The sequence below is a fragment of the Alligator mississippiensis genome, chromosome 1 (assembly GCF_030867095.1).
Source record: "Alligator mississippiensis isolate rAllMis1 chromosome 1, rAllMis1, whole genome shotgun sequence".
NCBI classification, from domain to species: domain Eukaryota; kingdom Metazoa; phylum Chordata; order Crocodylia; family Alligatoridae; genus Alligator; species Alligator mississippiensis.
Window position 1 is genome coordinate 87,727,853 of NC_081824.1, and position 17,619 is coordinate 87,745,471.

Consider the following 17,619-nt stretch of genomic DNA (forward strand, 5'->3'; position numbering starts at 1 on the left):
GAAATGTATAGCATATACATTTCATAAATGAAGGAGGAAAAATGTCCAGCGCACCTACAGCCTAGGGAATGACCTGCTGGGTGGCACAGAGGTGGAAATGGATCTTGGAGTCCTAGTGGACTCCAAGATGAACATGAGCCGGCAGTGTGACGAAGCCATCAAAAAAGCCAATGGCACTTTATCATGCATCAGCAGATGCATGACGAATAGGTCCAAGGAGGTGATACTTCCCCTCTATCGGGCGCTGGTCAGACCGCAGTTGGAGTACTGCGTGCAATTCTGGACGCCACACTTCAAGAAGGATGCGGATAACCTGGAGAGGGTCCAGAGAAGGACAACTTGTATGGTCAAGGGCCTGCAGACCAAGCCCTACGAGGAGAGACTAGAGAAACTGGACCTTTTCAGCCTCCGCAAGAGAAGGTTGAGAGGTGACCTTGTGGCTGCCTTTAAGTTCATCACGGGGGCACAGAAGGGAATTGGTGAGTATTTATTCACCAAGGCGCCCCCGGGGGTTACAAGAAACAATGGCCACAAGCTAGCAGAGAGCAGATTTAGATTGGACATCAGGAAGAACTTCTTCACAGTTCGAGTGGCCAAGGTCTGGAACGGGCTCCCAAGGGAGGTGGTGCTCTCCCCTACCCTGGGGGTCTTCAAGAGGAGGTTAGATGAGTATCTTGCTGGGGTCATCTAGACCCAGCACTCTTTCCTGCTTATGCAGGGGGTTGGACTCGATGATCTATTGAGGTCCCTTCCGACCCTAACATCTAGGAATCTATGATTCTATGACATTAGTGGAGGAACAGATGCATGAATCCCAAATGCTGCAATTTGTGCTGACTGGTCCAATGATGCTGTGGTCTGTGTTGATGAGGGGGCACATTTAACATCTGGGTCTGTAGCATGTCCTAGTGAATTTTCAGAAATTGAGTTAGGTAGTCTATTGTTGGAGAGAGGTTGCTTGAGGTTAGGGGGATGCCTCTAATGCAGGGCAGGCTTGTCGTACAAGATGTCTTTGAGATGTTCTTCATTTTCCAAGAGGGGTTGTAGGTCATTAGTGAGGTATGGGGCTGTAAGTAACAGCCGGAGGTATTCTGTTGGCCTGTCACAGGGATGGTGTCATAGTGGGTCAGAGCAGGATCTGAGTCTGGCTCCGATGATTTGCATAGCTGGTTTTGGGATTATTCTCTAATGGTGCCTGTAGACACCACAGGTTTTATTCCTCATTAAATTAAATTAAATGGGTTTATACAACTTAAACTTGTTTATTTTGGAGTATTCTATCTGCGTTTACACGCAATAGGCTTTCAAGCAAATTAAGCCGGGTCCCTGGCTGGCACCACAGGAGAGCAGGACAGTCCAGTGCTGCACCCCTGGCCTGGGGCCCCCCACCCACCCGGTGCCTATGACCTGCCACACAGCTGTGGAAGCAGGAAGCTAGCAAACAAGAAGAAGAAAAAAAAAGCCACACAAGAAAAAAAGAGTGGAAGCAATTTGAAAGCAAAAGCAATTTGAAGGGGTGAACGACAAAAAAGTTACAGTGCCATCTGGTGGACAAAGAAGCTCATTGCATGTCTCTGAGTGCCTTTGTTTTTCATGCAACAAATCCATGGACATGATGCTTTAATTCCCAGTGAGCCAAACCAAACTATATCTGAGGAGTTTTAGTTTAATGCACAAGAAAGAAATTTAAAACATAGACAAGTCCTGGTTGTGCAAACAGATACACTGTTGCAGCACATGAAAGGGCAAAAATTATGGCATGTATGTGAGCCCTAAGTGTAGGAAACCTGTTCTAGATCCCTAAGGTGTTCATCCTGGTCCTGTAAGATGCATCTCTTGGCATGTTTAGGACAGAAGCTAGTGATATAGCTATAGAGGCCAGCTATACACTGTGAAACATTGCAAACTTTCACAATGGTGTCCAAGAAATGAATTTTCTGGGTGGAGTATTGAAGAGTTAGTATGATGGAGGAATGGTTACTAAACTCCCAGTAGATTTTTTTCCCTAGTAATTTCTTCCCATGTGTCCCCATAAAGGTAATGTCATCAAGGTACCTCAAGTATGCCAGGGGAATGCGAGGGCAGCTGTCTCTTTAAACCAGTTAGTCCCTAAGGTGCCATCCTGTCCTGCTTTCTTTCTGACTTTAACATGGCTACCAACTCTGCTGAAAACAGTGATGGTCACTGTGGAAAGAATTCTGACTACCAATTGCTATGGGAGATCTGTGTGCAACATTTCTCTTCATTAGTTAGAAGAATGTAGTTAGTTAGCAGAAGACCACAGTGCATGCATTTCTGAGCCAAAACAATAAGTAGTACTTTATTTTATGGTTAACTTGAGAGACTGTTGTCTAGACTCTAACTTGTATGAAATGCTGCCACCAGTATTTTAACTCATATAAAGCAGACTCAGCATGTTACTTCAGCTTTTGGGAGCTTCATAGGCTCTTTGTCAGATATCAATTTGCACTTAAAAGCTCTCTAATGACTTGGAAAGTAGTGAGCAATTTGGGACCTGTGTATTTTCTGGGTTGCAGTCTCCATACAAACCTGCTAGCTGCTTAAGATCATCTCCCAAACCAATGCACTGGCTATTTTAAAATTGGGATTTATTCCTGTGTGAATTTTGCAATGTCACCTCAGGAGACCAATTGAAATCTAAAAGTATATTCTCTCTTTTAACACTAGCTTATGATCCATAATGGCAGAACACTTTTGCATTTTTATGTTTAGTTTTATTGTAAAGTGCCTTGGGATGCATTTGCATGAAAGGCACTATATAAGCTCATTTTGTATTGCATTGTATTGTATTGTGACAAGTGCAATAATCTCCAGGTTTCCTATCCATTAAAGAACTCATTTCACAGCTCACTAATTATGTGAATGAGAAGGGGAAATAGGTCCTTTTCCTCTAAGGTATACTGAGCAGATGGCATAGAGTTCATTTGTACCAGCTGAGTTTGTGAAGTCCTCTTCTGTTTTGGTGGCAAGGCTTTCCTCTGTTTATCAGGTGTAGTAGAAGAGGCATATTAGTTTCTTAAAACATCATTACAGAATATACTGAGAAGCTGGCTCAGTACTGTTGGTAGAACAAGACTAGTTAATCTATTCTGGGTCTGAACAGACTGTTTATTTCAAAGGACACAAGATAGCAATTAAAATGATGCATCTGTGTTTCAGTGTAATTCTAAATTCTCTCATTTATAGGGGATATTGGTCAAGTCAACCCTAGGGATTATGCTTACACCTGAAAAAGTGATTGGCAAATATGCTGAACACCTTTGAGATTTTATTTTTTTCCATAATTATAAAATGGAAATAAATGGATATTTCTATGCTTTCTGTACTTTTTAGCTAAGACCTTTGCTAATTTGTCATTATTCTTCTCAGTCAAGGGAATAACTTGTTCACTGACATATACATGTATAGTGTGATTTATACAGGCTCCTAAGGTACAGCTTTTTTAATATAAAAACAAGTTATCGTAGATGTCAGTGCTCCACAATGGCTGTGGATAGCTGGTAATTGGGCCCTTATTTCAGGATTAAAAAACGAAAAGCTGAGACGGAAGAGCTTGACGTTTCTGGTGTATGAACTTGGTAACCAGGTTGCTTTTGACAGTATTGCACAAGCAGTCAAATTGTTTTCTCTTTGCATCATATTGAACAGCAGGACAGATTTTTTTTCCCTCTCATTCCTGTCATTCAATTTTATGTTCACTGCACTGATTTCATTCTAATTTCAGACGGATGCTGCTTTAATGTATGATGCAGTTCATGTGGTGTCAGTGGCTGTCCAGCAGTTCCCACAGATGACTGTCAGTTCATTACAGTGTAATCGGCACAAGCCATGGCGCTTTGGGACCCGCTTTATGAGTCTCATTAAAGAGGTATGTCACTAATAAAATATGTTCTGCTTCCCTACTTTTCCTCCCTTTCTTCATATTCTCATTCTGCTCTGATTCAGATTTTTTTTTCCTAGCAGGTGGATCTCTTTCTCCTTTTTGGTATGTGGGAAACTTGCAGTCATGGCAGTATATGTAGTTGAAAACTCTTCCTGCTGCAGGAGAAATTGGGAACAATTTATAAATATAAAATAAATACAAAAGAGTGACAGATCTGCACTATAGACAAACAAAAAGAAATATTTGGTTGACAGTTCTGTGATGTTAGAAACCATCATAGAAGCAAATATGTAAAACACAACAATTAAATTCTGGCTTGTGTTCCTGTCCCATCCAGGCCAACTTTTCCTATTTGTTTTCTGGTGTTTGTTCTGTTTGTCCCTGGATTGTTTTCTATCATAAATATCCATTATTTACTTGTTTTCTTTTTTTATGGAAGGGCAGTTTCTCCTGGATTTTTATTTAAAATGTAATAATGATACAATCATGGATTATTAGAACGTTGAAGATCAGTACTATGCAGGATTCAGTATTTTTGGCCCATAAATGTCTGGCTGCCACTACTGTATTTCCCATTTCCATCATATGAAATACTAAGGTATCAATAATACATCTGGGCAGTAAAATCACTATTTTAGTGATGCATACTTTCAAGATAATAACTGGTCTTTGGACAACTCTTCCTTTTGAAAAATATAATAGGTGATGGAGACTATGTAATAAATACAAATTAATAGTCCTACTATCAATGATGCTATAATTTGGCTCTACCACTTATGAATGACATGTCATCTCTAAGCCATTAGAAAATAATATATTGTGCATTTTTAAATAAAGGAGAGAGACTTCTGAGAGGTAGTCATTCAGACAATGTCCCGTTGTGCATTGACATTTGGTTCTGTTCCCTGGGGATGCCTATGCCCAATGTGCACTCAGGCAGGACAAGTTACCCCAGGTGGGGTAGGGGAGGCTGGGGCGAGCACTGGGGAGGCAGTACTGCAGCAGTGGAAATCCTGCCACACGGATCCTGACCAGCAGCGAAGCGCAGCTCCAGCTGGCCAGGTTCTGGCTTTGGGCAGTGCACGCTGTTGCCACGTGCACCACTCTGACTTTTTTCTCCACAGGATTGTTTGACCCCTGGATATCCAGCAGTTAAAAAAACCTCCCTCCCCACTGCTCCCTTGTGGTGCAGAGAACAATGGAATGTGCAGTATAGTGCACAGCCATGCGCATCTGGAGGTGGCCTTAGTGTCTTCCATGTCAGTTGTCCCAGTGAGATTTTAATGATTTGGCACCTTGAGCCACACATAAAATATTCTTAAGACATCATCCTAGACAAAAGAAACAAGCCAGCCTATAGGGGAGGGAATAAAATGGAAATTGTAAATATTGAAATAACTTTTTATAGAAATATCCTTTTATCACCCTAAGTCAAACCATTTTATGGGCTAAAATAGAGAGCTCTTAAGAAACTGTGTGGAAAGATTAAAGAAAGTTTGGTTTAATTAGCAAAGAACCCTAAGAATCTCAGAAGTGCATATGAAATTATTTTTTTAAAATCAGCCACAAGGTAAATTATTTAAATGTAATGAATAATTATCCCATTATTAACTATTTAATTATTTAAATGTAATGAATTAACTATCCCATTTTCAAACATTAATTTGTTCTTTCTATTATTCTTATTTATAGAAATTATTATTGTCTTCTTTTTCTATAGGCCCACTGGGAAGGCCTCACAGGCAGGATAACTTTTAACAAAACCAATGGCTTAAGGACAGATTTTGATTTAGATGTGATCAGCCTCAAGGAGGAAGGTCTTGAAAAGGTAGGTAAGATGATCAGTATATTTACTGAGAGTCATGTGAAATATAAAAAAATATATATATATTTCCTGGGAAAAGGCTATTTATACAAGGTTATACCATCACATTACATTGGATATAGGGGCACATTTGTGTGCTTATGAAAAGTGACATTTCATGAATACCCTGGGGGAAAAAAAACCTTTATATTTATGATGACTAAAATAAATTGCTCATACTAAATTAGGATGTAGAGGTAAAACATTGCTTACAACACTTCAAGTATTTTACTTTGTGCAACAGGTACAATTCATATCCACAAAGAGATTACAGAACACAGTCACCAGACACAAATATAAATAAGCAAATCATTAGTACAAGACAAATACCAAAAATGAACAGGTAGCATTTTAAGTGTAACAAGTTAAAATTCCTATGAAAAAAATCACAAATGTATATTCAGTAGAAGAGGGCTGATTATATTTATGGGTGAAATTATAGAACTCTGGAGTAATAGAAAGATAATGATGAATGGAAAAGGATTCTGTGTATTTATATGAAGTTTCAACAGCTTTCTGGTGTAAAATGGTAAAGTCAACTGGTGCAAAACACATGGCCAATATTCAAGATTCAAAAGTCATCAAAGATTCAGATCAGAGATGGCTACACATTCATTGATTGCAGTAGGGGCAAGATTGAATCCCAGTTTTTCAAAATAATTCTGAGACCTAAAAGAAATCTCTAGTTTTTCAGCAGAAGGACAGAACACAGCTTCTGAAGAGAGCTCCTTCATGCCAAAGACTTTTGAAAACACGTTAACTTATTTAAATGCTTAGTTTCAATGGAAGATTATGGTTATGAGATACATAAATTCATTTGAAAATCTGCCCCATTAGCCAAGTCCAAAACAGGTGTTAATTGTGATGTAATTCAACTGGATTTCAGAGAGGCAGAGGAATGTACATACCACATTTTTTCAGGTCCAGAATTTTTCCCATGGGCTAAGTACAGACAGACAAAAAACCAGAGGCTGAATCAATCCAATCTTTGCAGATTAGTCTAAACTGCATAGCTTGAACTGAGAAGAAGCGAGCAGACATTCACTACTGCCCTTTGGATGGGGGGCTGGACTCGATGATCTTCCGAGGTCCCTTCCAGCCCTAATGTCTATGAAATCTATGAAATCTATGATTCTAGAAATTGTGCCACATGCCTGCAGTGGTTCAGGTGAGAAGTTGTGGGGTGCTAGAGCAACTGCCAAAGGGAAAGGAGGAGAGAAGCCCTCCAAGGCTTTCTACCCTGTCCCTGCTTCAATAGAGGGGGTATGGTCAGGCCCCAGCCTGGGGTCAGCATGCTGAGGCCAGAAGAAGGGGGGCTTTAAACCACCCCCCTGACCCACATGGGACCCCAACTCTGGTTTGCCTGAGGGGGGGCGGGGCGTCCCTGCAAGGCTTCTGTTCCCTGCTCGAGGGGAGGGGGGAAGCCCCTGCCAGGGTTTTGGCCACTCCCTGGCCAGGGGCTCACAGGCTGAGGTGGGGAGGTCCTCCCTGGCTGCATGGGACTGTGCAGCCTGGGTCTACCTTGGGGGGAGGAGGGGACAGCCCCTAGCTGGACCCCACCCCCTGCTCAAGGGGGAGCCATGGTTATACCCAAGCCAGGGGCTCACAGGCTAAGGTCAGGAGGGAGAGAGTTTAAAACTCTCCCTGGTCCTGGACCTTAGCCAGGGTTTGCCTGGGGGTACAACACCTTCCTGGTTTTTCCCCTGCTCCCTGCTTGAGTGGAAGAGTGTGTGTGTGTGTGGGGGGGGGGAGGGGCTGGGCAGACCCTGGCCAGGCTGGCATACTGAAGTGGAGGGGAGGTGAGAGGGCTTTAAACCCCCTCCATCACCTGCAAGGGAACCCAGCAGCCCCTGCCTGGCTTTTCACCTGCTCTCCACTCAAGCAGAGGAGCAGGAGGTGTGGCCAGATGCCAGCCAGGCTGGCAGGCTGAACTGGAAGGGGAATGGGGGTTTAAATGCCTCTCCCCAGCCTGCAGGCCAGGCCAGCATCTGGGAAAAGACTTGAAAGGCTGCTCCACCCCCTCCAGGCAGACCCCTAGCATGGTAAAACACTTGAGGGGTTGCTCCACTCTCTCCAGGCAGACCCTGGCTAGAATTTAGAGCCAGGTTTCCTACCCCCATCCCTTAGCCAGTAAATAGTGATACTGCTCTGGCTAGGGTGCAGAGGGGTGGGACCAACCCTGCTCTACTTGAGCAGACAGCACAGGCCAGGGCTGCAATCATCGTGGGATGCTGGGGGACTGTGAGTTAATTTGAACCAGGAAGGGGTCTGGGACAGAAGTTCCTTAAACTGGTTTCACCTAAATCAGTTAAGTCTGATACTACATCCAACCAGATTTATCTTAAACCCATTTTAGCCATTTTCTAAGTGGTTTAAGTACATTTAAATTATGTTTTGTTACAGGTTTAAACCAGTTTCTGATCACTTAAACTGGTTTATTTGTAACTTTTGTCCCTAGCCATGAAGATAGATATACAGCATTTTTGTTACAAGTTTTGGCCTTCTTTCCCATGCTGTACATATACTATAAAGAAGTAAAGGAGAAAGGTATTAACTTTTATGTCAATAGAGCACTTCTTAATTCTTCCAAAGAACAGGGTTCTGTACAGTACCAGGCTGGGTTTGCTGTAGGTAGTTACTTAATACTTTGGTGCACTATTGATCAGAAAATGGAAGTTGTGACTTTTCAATTCCTCCAGGATTTGATCTCATAAATATAGGGATTTTGCAACTTGATCTGACTTAAAGTGGAAGGCTGTCTTAGAAAATGACAAGAGCAGGAAAGAGAGCTAGGACCTCTGAAAATCAAACCTCTTATTTAAGTGGCTACATTTTTCAAATATGCTTGCATAGTGATACTTGATAGATCTAAATCCACTAAATATCAATAAATTATGTTAGACATCCATATTTGAGAATTTGGCACATGTCTGCAGTTCCCTGGGAGTAAGTTCTCACACTTGGTACAAATGTACATGGTAAGTATAGACCACAGAATACATTTTCTTCCTTACTGTTTCTGATCATAAATAAAGTATGGATTGCTACTAGCAAACCACCTGAAATAAAATAAACTAGGGGTATACCAATACAGATTTTGGAGGTTGGTACTGATAGCCGATTTTTATTGCCTGATACCAGTCCAATTTCTGATACAGCTGCATGCAGCTGGTAAGTTAGTTGTGGTGGAAGAGGAGGGGGGCAGATCAATTCCTCCTGAGGTGAGGGAGGGAATGGGGCAAGGGCAGGCGCTGCCCAGCTGGGTGGGGTGGGGCATGGGACGGAGCTGTCCAGGGGACATGCGGGCAGGGGGGGTTCCTGTCACTGTGCTCACCCTGGGAGGGCATGGAGGGGGGGCATGTGCCCTGGGTCTGTGTGGGGCAGGGCAGGGCAGGCAGGCTGCAGCTGCAGGCAGGAGCCAGGGCTGCACTGGGCTATTCTTGGTGGGTGCTGGGCTGGGGCAGGCAGTGGCAGCACTACAGCCACCCCAAATTTTGCTGTAGCTCCCCCATAGCCCCACCTCTCAGCACTGCTGCCTCGTACAGCCTCAGATCTTCCTGGCATGTGGGTGGAGGTGGGGATTTGGGTTGGGGCTGTGGTGGGCAGGTGGCAGCAGCGTTCAGAAGGGAGGGACCATGGGGAGGGCTATGGCAAAATTTGTGTTGACTGCAGCGCCCCCCCATACTCCCACTCCCAGCACCACTGCTGCCTGCCCCAGCTCAGCCACCACTGAGAAGAGCTTGGTGCAGCTTTGGTTCCAGCCCACAGCTGCAGCCCACCCACCGTGCCCCACACAGACCCAGGGGCAAGCACCCCCCATGCCCTCCCGGGGTGGGAGCCACCCCCCCAGACAAGGCATGGGTCTGTCCCATGCCACGCCCTGCTCTGGCTAGACAGTGCCTGCCCCAGCCCATACCCCACTCCCTCCCTCACCATGGGGGTGATGATCTGCCTCCCCATGCCTCTTCCCTCCCCCCTCCCCTTGTTCACAACGATCTTGCCAGCTGCACACAGCTCTCTGAGCTGTCTGCATGCTGTACTGAAGCTGCACGCGTGCATGGGAATTTATCAGCCAAATTATTGGCCACATCAGGCCAATTTCTGATGCAGCCAATTTTCTTTATATCAGTGACAATCCGATATCCAATATTGGACAGATGTATTGGTGCACCTCTGAAATAAACCAATACCTGATATTTATCAGTTTTATACTCTTTACTGGGGGGTGCAGTAGTGCACCCTTCCAATTTTAACAGTGGAAAATGCTGTAAACAGTTTTAACTGGTATTTATAAGTCTCTAACCTGACATGAAATTGGAGTACAACAGTTTGCAACGAACACTGTAGCTTCCTAAAACTCCAGAGGGAACTAATAAACATTCTTCCAAGGACAGAATGCCTAAATCTTTCATCTGTAACATAAGAGAAATGGAAAGAAGCTACTTTTGGCACCAAGTAATGGGCTTTTTCATGTTTTCAGTATAACTGAAAAAGGGGTTAATGTAAATAATATTAATTGCTAACCCAAATATAGCTGTGGTAGCAGCTGGCTGTCATTTTCAAAACTCAAAAAAAAAATGCTAACTGTGGATGTAGAAGCCTGACCTGAGCTACCTGTTTTTTGAAACTTTTGGCCTTAGATGATGACAGAAGTAACAACAGTAAAAAAAAAAAAAAAAAAAAAAAGGAAAAAGAATATCTCAGCAGACAGAACTGCCTACCTTTTTACACTATATAAAAATAATAACCTTAGGGAATTAGAAGAGATCAGTAAGTGTATGGTACAATGAATTCAGACAAACTGACTCTTGAACTTCTTCTTGTAAAAGAATTAGATTGCCTTGCATAGGACTGCTCTCAAGGCCTTGAACAGGTATTCATTTTTAGAAGGGGAAATTTCTGAGAAATGTTCACTGCTGGAAATCTTGAGCCTGAAGCTGTTCCCTCTCCCCTGTTTTCTGTGTCTTTGCCAGACCTGGGTGATTCCAGTCTGGGGACTGCATAGTGAGTTGCTTTCATCTCCTCCCAGACCTGTTGCAGAGGTGACTTGAGTAGGAGGGCAAAGCCCCTGTCTCCTTCCCAGACTGGGGACCCTGGTCTAGGGAGGAAGGAGCATGGAGACAGAGTTTCTGGGCTCAACTCTTCTCAGCAGAATAAGGGAACAGCAGACAACCCTCTGCACCCCCCAGACCTGTTCCCCAGGATAAGGTCCCTAGGAGCAGGTAGTAGGCAAGGGGCAACTTCTCTACTCCTTTCCCATACATTGTGGGAGGGGAGTGGTGGGGCTTTGTCTAGGACCAAACAAGGAGGGAAGCATTCATTTCTGCAAAAGTGTTTTTTTGCAAGGGAGACCTTCCAGTTTAACACCTGGAAGACGTCTATCCCAGTGGGGGCCTGTTTCTCATGGAAGAAATTGAATGACACTTGTTTGCTTGTAGTTTCTAACTAGAGAACAGAATTTTTCCTAGTAGAAACATATAATGCCTTTGTGTGGCCTAAGTGGCCTGAAAATTGGTTCAAGAGCATAGGCATAGGATGAAGATAAAAGGCATAAATTGAATTACGATTGTTGTTTGGTATGTCAGTGCAAGACCTGGTTTTATTTAACATCTTTGTTAATGACTTGGAAGAGCACACGTGTAGCATATTAATTAGGTAAAAAAAAAAAATTGTTAATAATACTATGGAGGACAAGTAAAAGGAATGTAGAGAATTAGAAAAACAGGATAATAGTACCAGATTTATTTAGAAGAGAAATCAGGTTTTGATATTTTAATGAAACTTCTAAAAGGGAAGGACATAAATGGAATGCAATAATACCCCAAAGGTTAAAGTATGATAGTTATGTACCGAGATAATGAGCACTTTAGAAATATCTAATGCATATAAAAAGAAGCAAATAGGTGATAAACTGTACATGAACTTGTCATGTTTTGGGGTTGAAAAGCTGGTGTGATTTTTTGGCTGCATACTTGGAAAACTTGCATAATGGAACAGAGAGGTGATGCACTTGATACACTACTAGAGATACTACAACTAGGTTAATGCATGCAGTTTTCAGTACCAGAATAAAAAGCAACTGGGGGGGGGGGGAGTTAAAAAAAATGGAAAATGAAAGAGTCTCTACTTATTCATAAAATTACTTATTTTATCTACTGTGTCTGAGTAGGCACTACATTAAAACATGAAATATTTGTTGATTAAATCTCAGCGTGATACAAGAGTAAACTCCCTTGACATAGAGATATACAGTCAGTAAAGCTCATTTTTAAGGTGAATATAATAAATGCCCCTCAGGGTCTAGAGGTTTGTATTAAATCAGACTGTTCCTGACAAATATAGTAGGTTCAAAAAGAATATGAAGGAGTTCAGGATGGCTAACATTTTTGTTTAACATTTTTGGGGCAGAAAGTAAAATATAATTTTTCACAAGTCCTTTTGCTAGTCAATGATTGATTAAAATCAGATCTTTACTACATGATAGATTTTACATGGTAAAAAAAAAGGAGTGTAAACATTTTGCAGCAGATTTGGGACTTAAGGGAGATTTATATGAAATTACTTGAATTTTCCAGGTGCATTACACAATATTACTACATTATCTGCACCTTCTTTTTCATAATTAATTTTCTGGTAGCATTTCTATGCAATTCCATTTTCAGGAGGTCCTTGTATACCATATTCTAGCCAAAAAAATTGATTTACAAATCTTAGATGTGATCAATTCTTGATTACATTAAATGAAGATGTATAAAGTAATGGATGAGCATCAAAAGGGAGAAAAGTTTGGTTCTGATAGGCATTCAGAAGTTTAAATCTATAACCTAATATTTTATGCTAAAATGTAAACAACACAGCTAAAATTTTAGATGTGACTAATAATTTAGGTTATGAATCATAGAACTACAGAGTAGAGACTTTTGGAAGTCAATTCATCCAGATCCTCGTTCAAGGCAGGATCATCCCTATCCAAACCATTCCATATACGCCCTTGTCTAACCTGTTCCTAAAACAACACAATCAACCCTGTCACACAACTACAAGGCATGTTACCAAAGAGCACCAAAAGGCACCTAGTCTGCCACAGGTAAAGTAGGGGAATGAAGGCTGTCAGTTTATTGCCACAGCAAAGGTTATTAAAATGCACTTGAGAGATCCAAGGAAAAGGGCCTTGTCCCCCCACCCCTGCAATGCAGAGGAAGCCAAAACCTCCCACAATCCATATCAGTTTTACCATGAGGTAAAATTCCTTCCTAATCCTAGATGTGGTGATTGGTCTGACCCTGAGCAAAGGGGCAAGAACCTTTAATCTGGAGCCTCTGGGTTTCAGTCCCAGCAGGAGCACTGAGACACCATAGTCAAAATCCCTAGCCTTGACTGTCAGCCAATACTTACTGGTTCTAAGCAAGACAATGTCTTGTTTTGTAATACCCTAATTTAGTCTTCTCTTTTCTGGTTGCTTGTCTGTATGCAAGCAGTGTTCAAATTAATGCTGAAGATGTTTCCCCCCCCAAAAGTCCTTTTCTTTTAAATATGTTATTTGTCTCAGAGGGACTTGATGCTTTCCACCCTTGGGCTTCATGCAGAATTGGTGCAAGTTCAGGATCTGAATATTCACTCTTTACTTACTCAGGGCACTGACAGAAGTGACATTTGTTGTACGATCAGCTCCCTGGAAGTGCTCTGCACCCATGCCATGATATACGTGCATGGCTGCAGAGTGTTTTAAAAGTGGCTGATCGCATGACAAATTAGCCCTCATCTAATGAGGGATCAGATGATGGTGCACCTTAGATAAATGTCAATCCCTGCTCAGTGCTGTCTGCAAGAAGGGAAGGGGAAGAAGGGAGGGGAAGGGAGCTGCAGGCTGTGGTTTTAGTACAGGATGAGCAAACCCCGGCCTGCTGTTCCCCCTTCCTCTTCTCTCTCCTCCCCTCCCTTTCTGCAGACAGCATTGGAAATTGTGGCTGGGGGTCAGTCCGCCCGATCATGGGATAGGCAGGCAGACTCAATTTCCTCCCTCCCCCTGTTGTGCAACATTCATCTGTTGGGTCTGGGGGGTCATTCTAATTCATGGCACTTTATGCAAAGCACCATGAAGTTAGAGTGGGAACCTGCATGTCATGCAGCTCCTTCAAACATTCTTATTCATGCTGATCCCATTGGTGTTTTTGTATCATCTCCAATTAAACTAGTTATATGAATAAGAATTTGTAAGTTAAATTGTCCCTCCACCACTGTCCTATATGTGATGATGATGCAGTTTAAGAGCGAAGTAACATATTACACTTAGACCATAATAAGGGCGCTTAAAATGAGAGTGCCTGCATGTTAACACTCATTAATGCATGCTAAGTGCCCTTTGAGCTTCTCAGAGTGGGCTTTTCACATCCCAGATGAGTGCACCTGACTGTCTGGTTTTCAAGAAGAGAGTTTTTCTCTTGTTTTTCCTTTTAGTGAAAAATTTTGCAAGTTCTCAGTTCTATAGCAACATAAAGCTGGAAAATTCTCGGTTTTGGGAGATGGAAAAATCTCTTTTCCATCCAAACTCTAGTTGCTATGTAAAGCTTTCCCTTAAATATTTTTCTTATAACACTCAACATGTTTAGAGTTCTGAGAAAATTCTACAAAGGGGATGGAATGTATTATGTAATTATACATAATAAAGTAGCTTGGTATGATTTCACTGTGTTTTTCACCTTGAGGGAATTATTTGTTTTGCAGATTCCAATGAACATGTGTTATTAAATCTATTCAATTCTTGAGACTGCTTTAGAATTAAAACACTTGCAGTAAACAAATTGATAGCATTGGATTTGGTGCCAAGGTTAATCTTCCACTTAAACGTTATTCTTGGGGAAAAAAAGGCTTTTAGTAGAATGTTGTTATGCTGCATTTAGTTGTGAACAATAGCAGTATATAAAAATATCTGGTATTATCTGGTGTAATCATTTGAAACTGCTCACCTGATACAGATCATATTAAGGCAGTATAAAGAGAATATATTCTTTACATTTTAAAGGGATTTATTCAGAATTCTTTAAAAAATAATGGCAGACAAGGTTCCTTGGGTGAATTTGATATCTTTTATTAGACCAACCCAAATAGTTGGAGAATATTTATTAAGCAACCTTTCAGGTTCAAAAAGCCTTCGTCAGGCTAAGGAAGTTTCAGCAGTTTGTGTGTGCTCTTCCTGGATGGAATGAAAAGTAAAGAAGCCAGAGGCTGAACTGGGGAGTCAGTTGCTAGGCAGATTATAATGTATCAAAAATCCAATGTCTATGTTTAGTCCATGATCTCTAGTATCCAGGAGGTTGATGAAATGGAGCTCATAGGCTCATCTCTGGGAAGTGTTGTGTAAATTTCCCTTGAGGATCAGGACTGAGAGATTGGAGAGAGAGTGGCCCTCCTGTGAGAAATGTGCCTCCCACCGGTAATTGGGTATTTCTGTCTTTGATGGATTTCCGGTGTGCATTCATTCTGGTGCGCATTTGTTGTTTGGTCTCTGCTACGTATTTTCCATCAGGGCATTTGGTGCATTGGATGAGGTATATTACATTTCTGGAGGTGCAGCTGTAAGATCCTGGGATGCTGATGGCTCTGTTGTGGGGTGTAGTAATTGTGGGGGTGGTGGAGATGTGTTGGCAGGGTTTGCATTTCCTGTCATGGCAAGGTCTGGATCCTTTTGGTGTGTTCTGGTCTTGAGGAAGTTTGCTTCTGGTGATGAGGTTGGCAAGGTTCGGTGCTTGTTTGAAGGCTAGGATGGGTGGCTCTGGGAAGATCTTTTTAAGAATAGGGTGTCTGTCTAGTATGGGTTGCAATTTTTTGAGGATTTTCTGTACAGGTTCAAAGGAGGGGTGATACATCATAACCAGCAGTGTGCGATTTGTGGGGGGGTTTCTTCTGTACTGCAGCAGTTCTTCATGTACTGCTCTCTAGCATGGAACAGGAGAGGCTCTGGAGCTCCCCCATGCCTGCTACAATGGAGTCAGACTGCTCCACCAGTGGTGAACAGCTGCTCCACCAGGAGCTCATCTGGCTAGAGACTGCAACAGCAGCATACAGAGCCCTGCCTGGCTCCCTGCCAGCAAGGGAGATGGGGAACCTGAGCCAGGCAGGGACTAGATTCTGCATGCTGCTGATACTATCCCTGGCCCTGGCCCAGCTAGGCTTCCTGCACAGCTGCTTCCCACAGCTCCTAGCTGTGATATTCCTTTTGGAGATGAGACTTTGTTTTCCCTACGATGAATGGAGGAAAATACCTTGTCTTGGAATGGAGTAAATGCAGTATCAAATACATATAAAGTTCTCAGGTATCTCTCGTTAGATACCTGTATCTGTACAATTAATTGATTACTGATCTGAGGCTGGAATACAGAGGTATTCAAGAACAGTAGGGATTAACCTAACTCCAGATCAGCGTTTGGAGGAAAGAGCAGAGGCAAGACAAGGTCCCCTCTCCTCTGCCTGGTCATTCCCAGGCTTGTGCGATTTCCTCTCTGAGTCCTTCCTCTCTTCCCCTAAGAAACATTCTATTAACATATTATGCGTAATGGCTTTTAACATTTTTTGGTGTTTTGTGCCCATCGAGTGTCTGAAAATTTTGCTTACAGTTTATCATTTCCCAGAATCCCTTAGATTACAGAATGGAACATTTTGAGGTTTCTTAATAGGAGACTTCAGATGGTGCTTTTACTATATTTCTCCTTTGCTTTCTCTGTTGGTTTAGGCCTGGGGTTGGCAATCTAGGGCGCACAGGCCAGACACAATCTACAGTCATTGGATCCTGCCCAAAGACATGAAGCTTTAATGGCATTTGGCAGCAGGGGCTTCTCCCATGCTGTGGTGAGAGCTTTTCCTGTGCTATGGCAAAGAGAAAGTGCAGTGGCAGAAGCTTAACCTGTGCCACAGTGAAAAGAAGCTGCAGTGGTGGACAAGTTGTAGCACTTACCTACCTGTGGCCTGACCTGGGGTGTTCTGGCCCACAATCTGAAAAGCTTGCCGACTGCTGTTTTAGGTCAGAATCCTAACTCACTTTTTGCACCAAAATGGTATATACCTAGCCATGTAATTGCCATTTTTGGCCAGATTAGTGAAATTTACACACAGTTGACAATCATATTTTTTGGGCAGTGTGGATTTGAAAGCATCTACAAAGGTTACTGAGCTTATTCAGTAGGCTACACTTTGGCTAGGCAGGCATGTGGCTCCAGAATTAAAAAAATAATAACAATAGCATGGCCCTATGCATTAGATTGGGTGCTCTGGGAGGTGTAGGGCCAGCACAAGGCCCAATCTGGGTGTACAGGGGCTGCTGTGGGGCTGATCCTTGCATTCAGGGATGATCTGTAGCCACCCGCACATACCCTGTAACATCTTCCCTGCCTCCTGGTCCCATCTCTCTCTTTCTCTCTCTCTCAACTGCTAAAGAAGCCAGCTGAGAGCTGAAACAGAGGCAGCAACAGAAGGAAGTTTGGATGGAATTACTTTTCTCTCCTTTACCTCTTTGGGTCCCCATTACTTCAGGATTCTGCTGCTTTCCCAGCCAGAGAAGTGACTCCTTGGTGACTTATGTCTTTCAAACTACTTCCAGGTTGCAATACTTCTTTAGAACCCAACATTGTGAAAGGGCGCTAGAAAGGATATTAAGAGTTGTTCTTTCCAGTTGACTTTTTTATGCGCACATTAAAACAAAATCAACCCCCCCCAGTACATAAACATAATTCAAGTGTGATGGCAAGAATGATGCAGCTTAAGATTTTGAGTAAAACTGTCCTGGCCATCTTTTGATACTGATTATGAGTAAAGACTCTACACCATAATGAATTAAAGTAAGCTAAAAAAACTGAAA

General features: G+C 42.5%; 1 protein-coding gene across 1 annotated transcript in view; it reads left to right on the plus strand.

Annotated features, from left to right (window-relative positions):
• The window catches only part of GRIK2 (glutamate ionotropic receptor kainate type subunit 2), a 687,728-nt gene that overhangs the window by 344,823 nt on the left and 325,286 nt on the right, over positions 1–17,619 (plus strand). The window contains exons 8-9 of the mRNA XM_014611075.3: positions 3,746–3,889; positions 5,625–5,732. Of these exons, the coding sequence (XP_014466561.1) occupies positions 3,746–3,889; positions 5,625–5,732 (252 nt within the window). The remainder of the gene's footprint in view (positions 1–3,745; positions 3,890–5,624; positions 5,733–17,619) is intronic.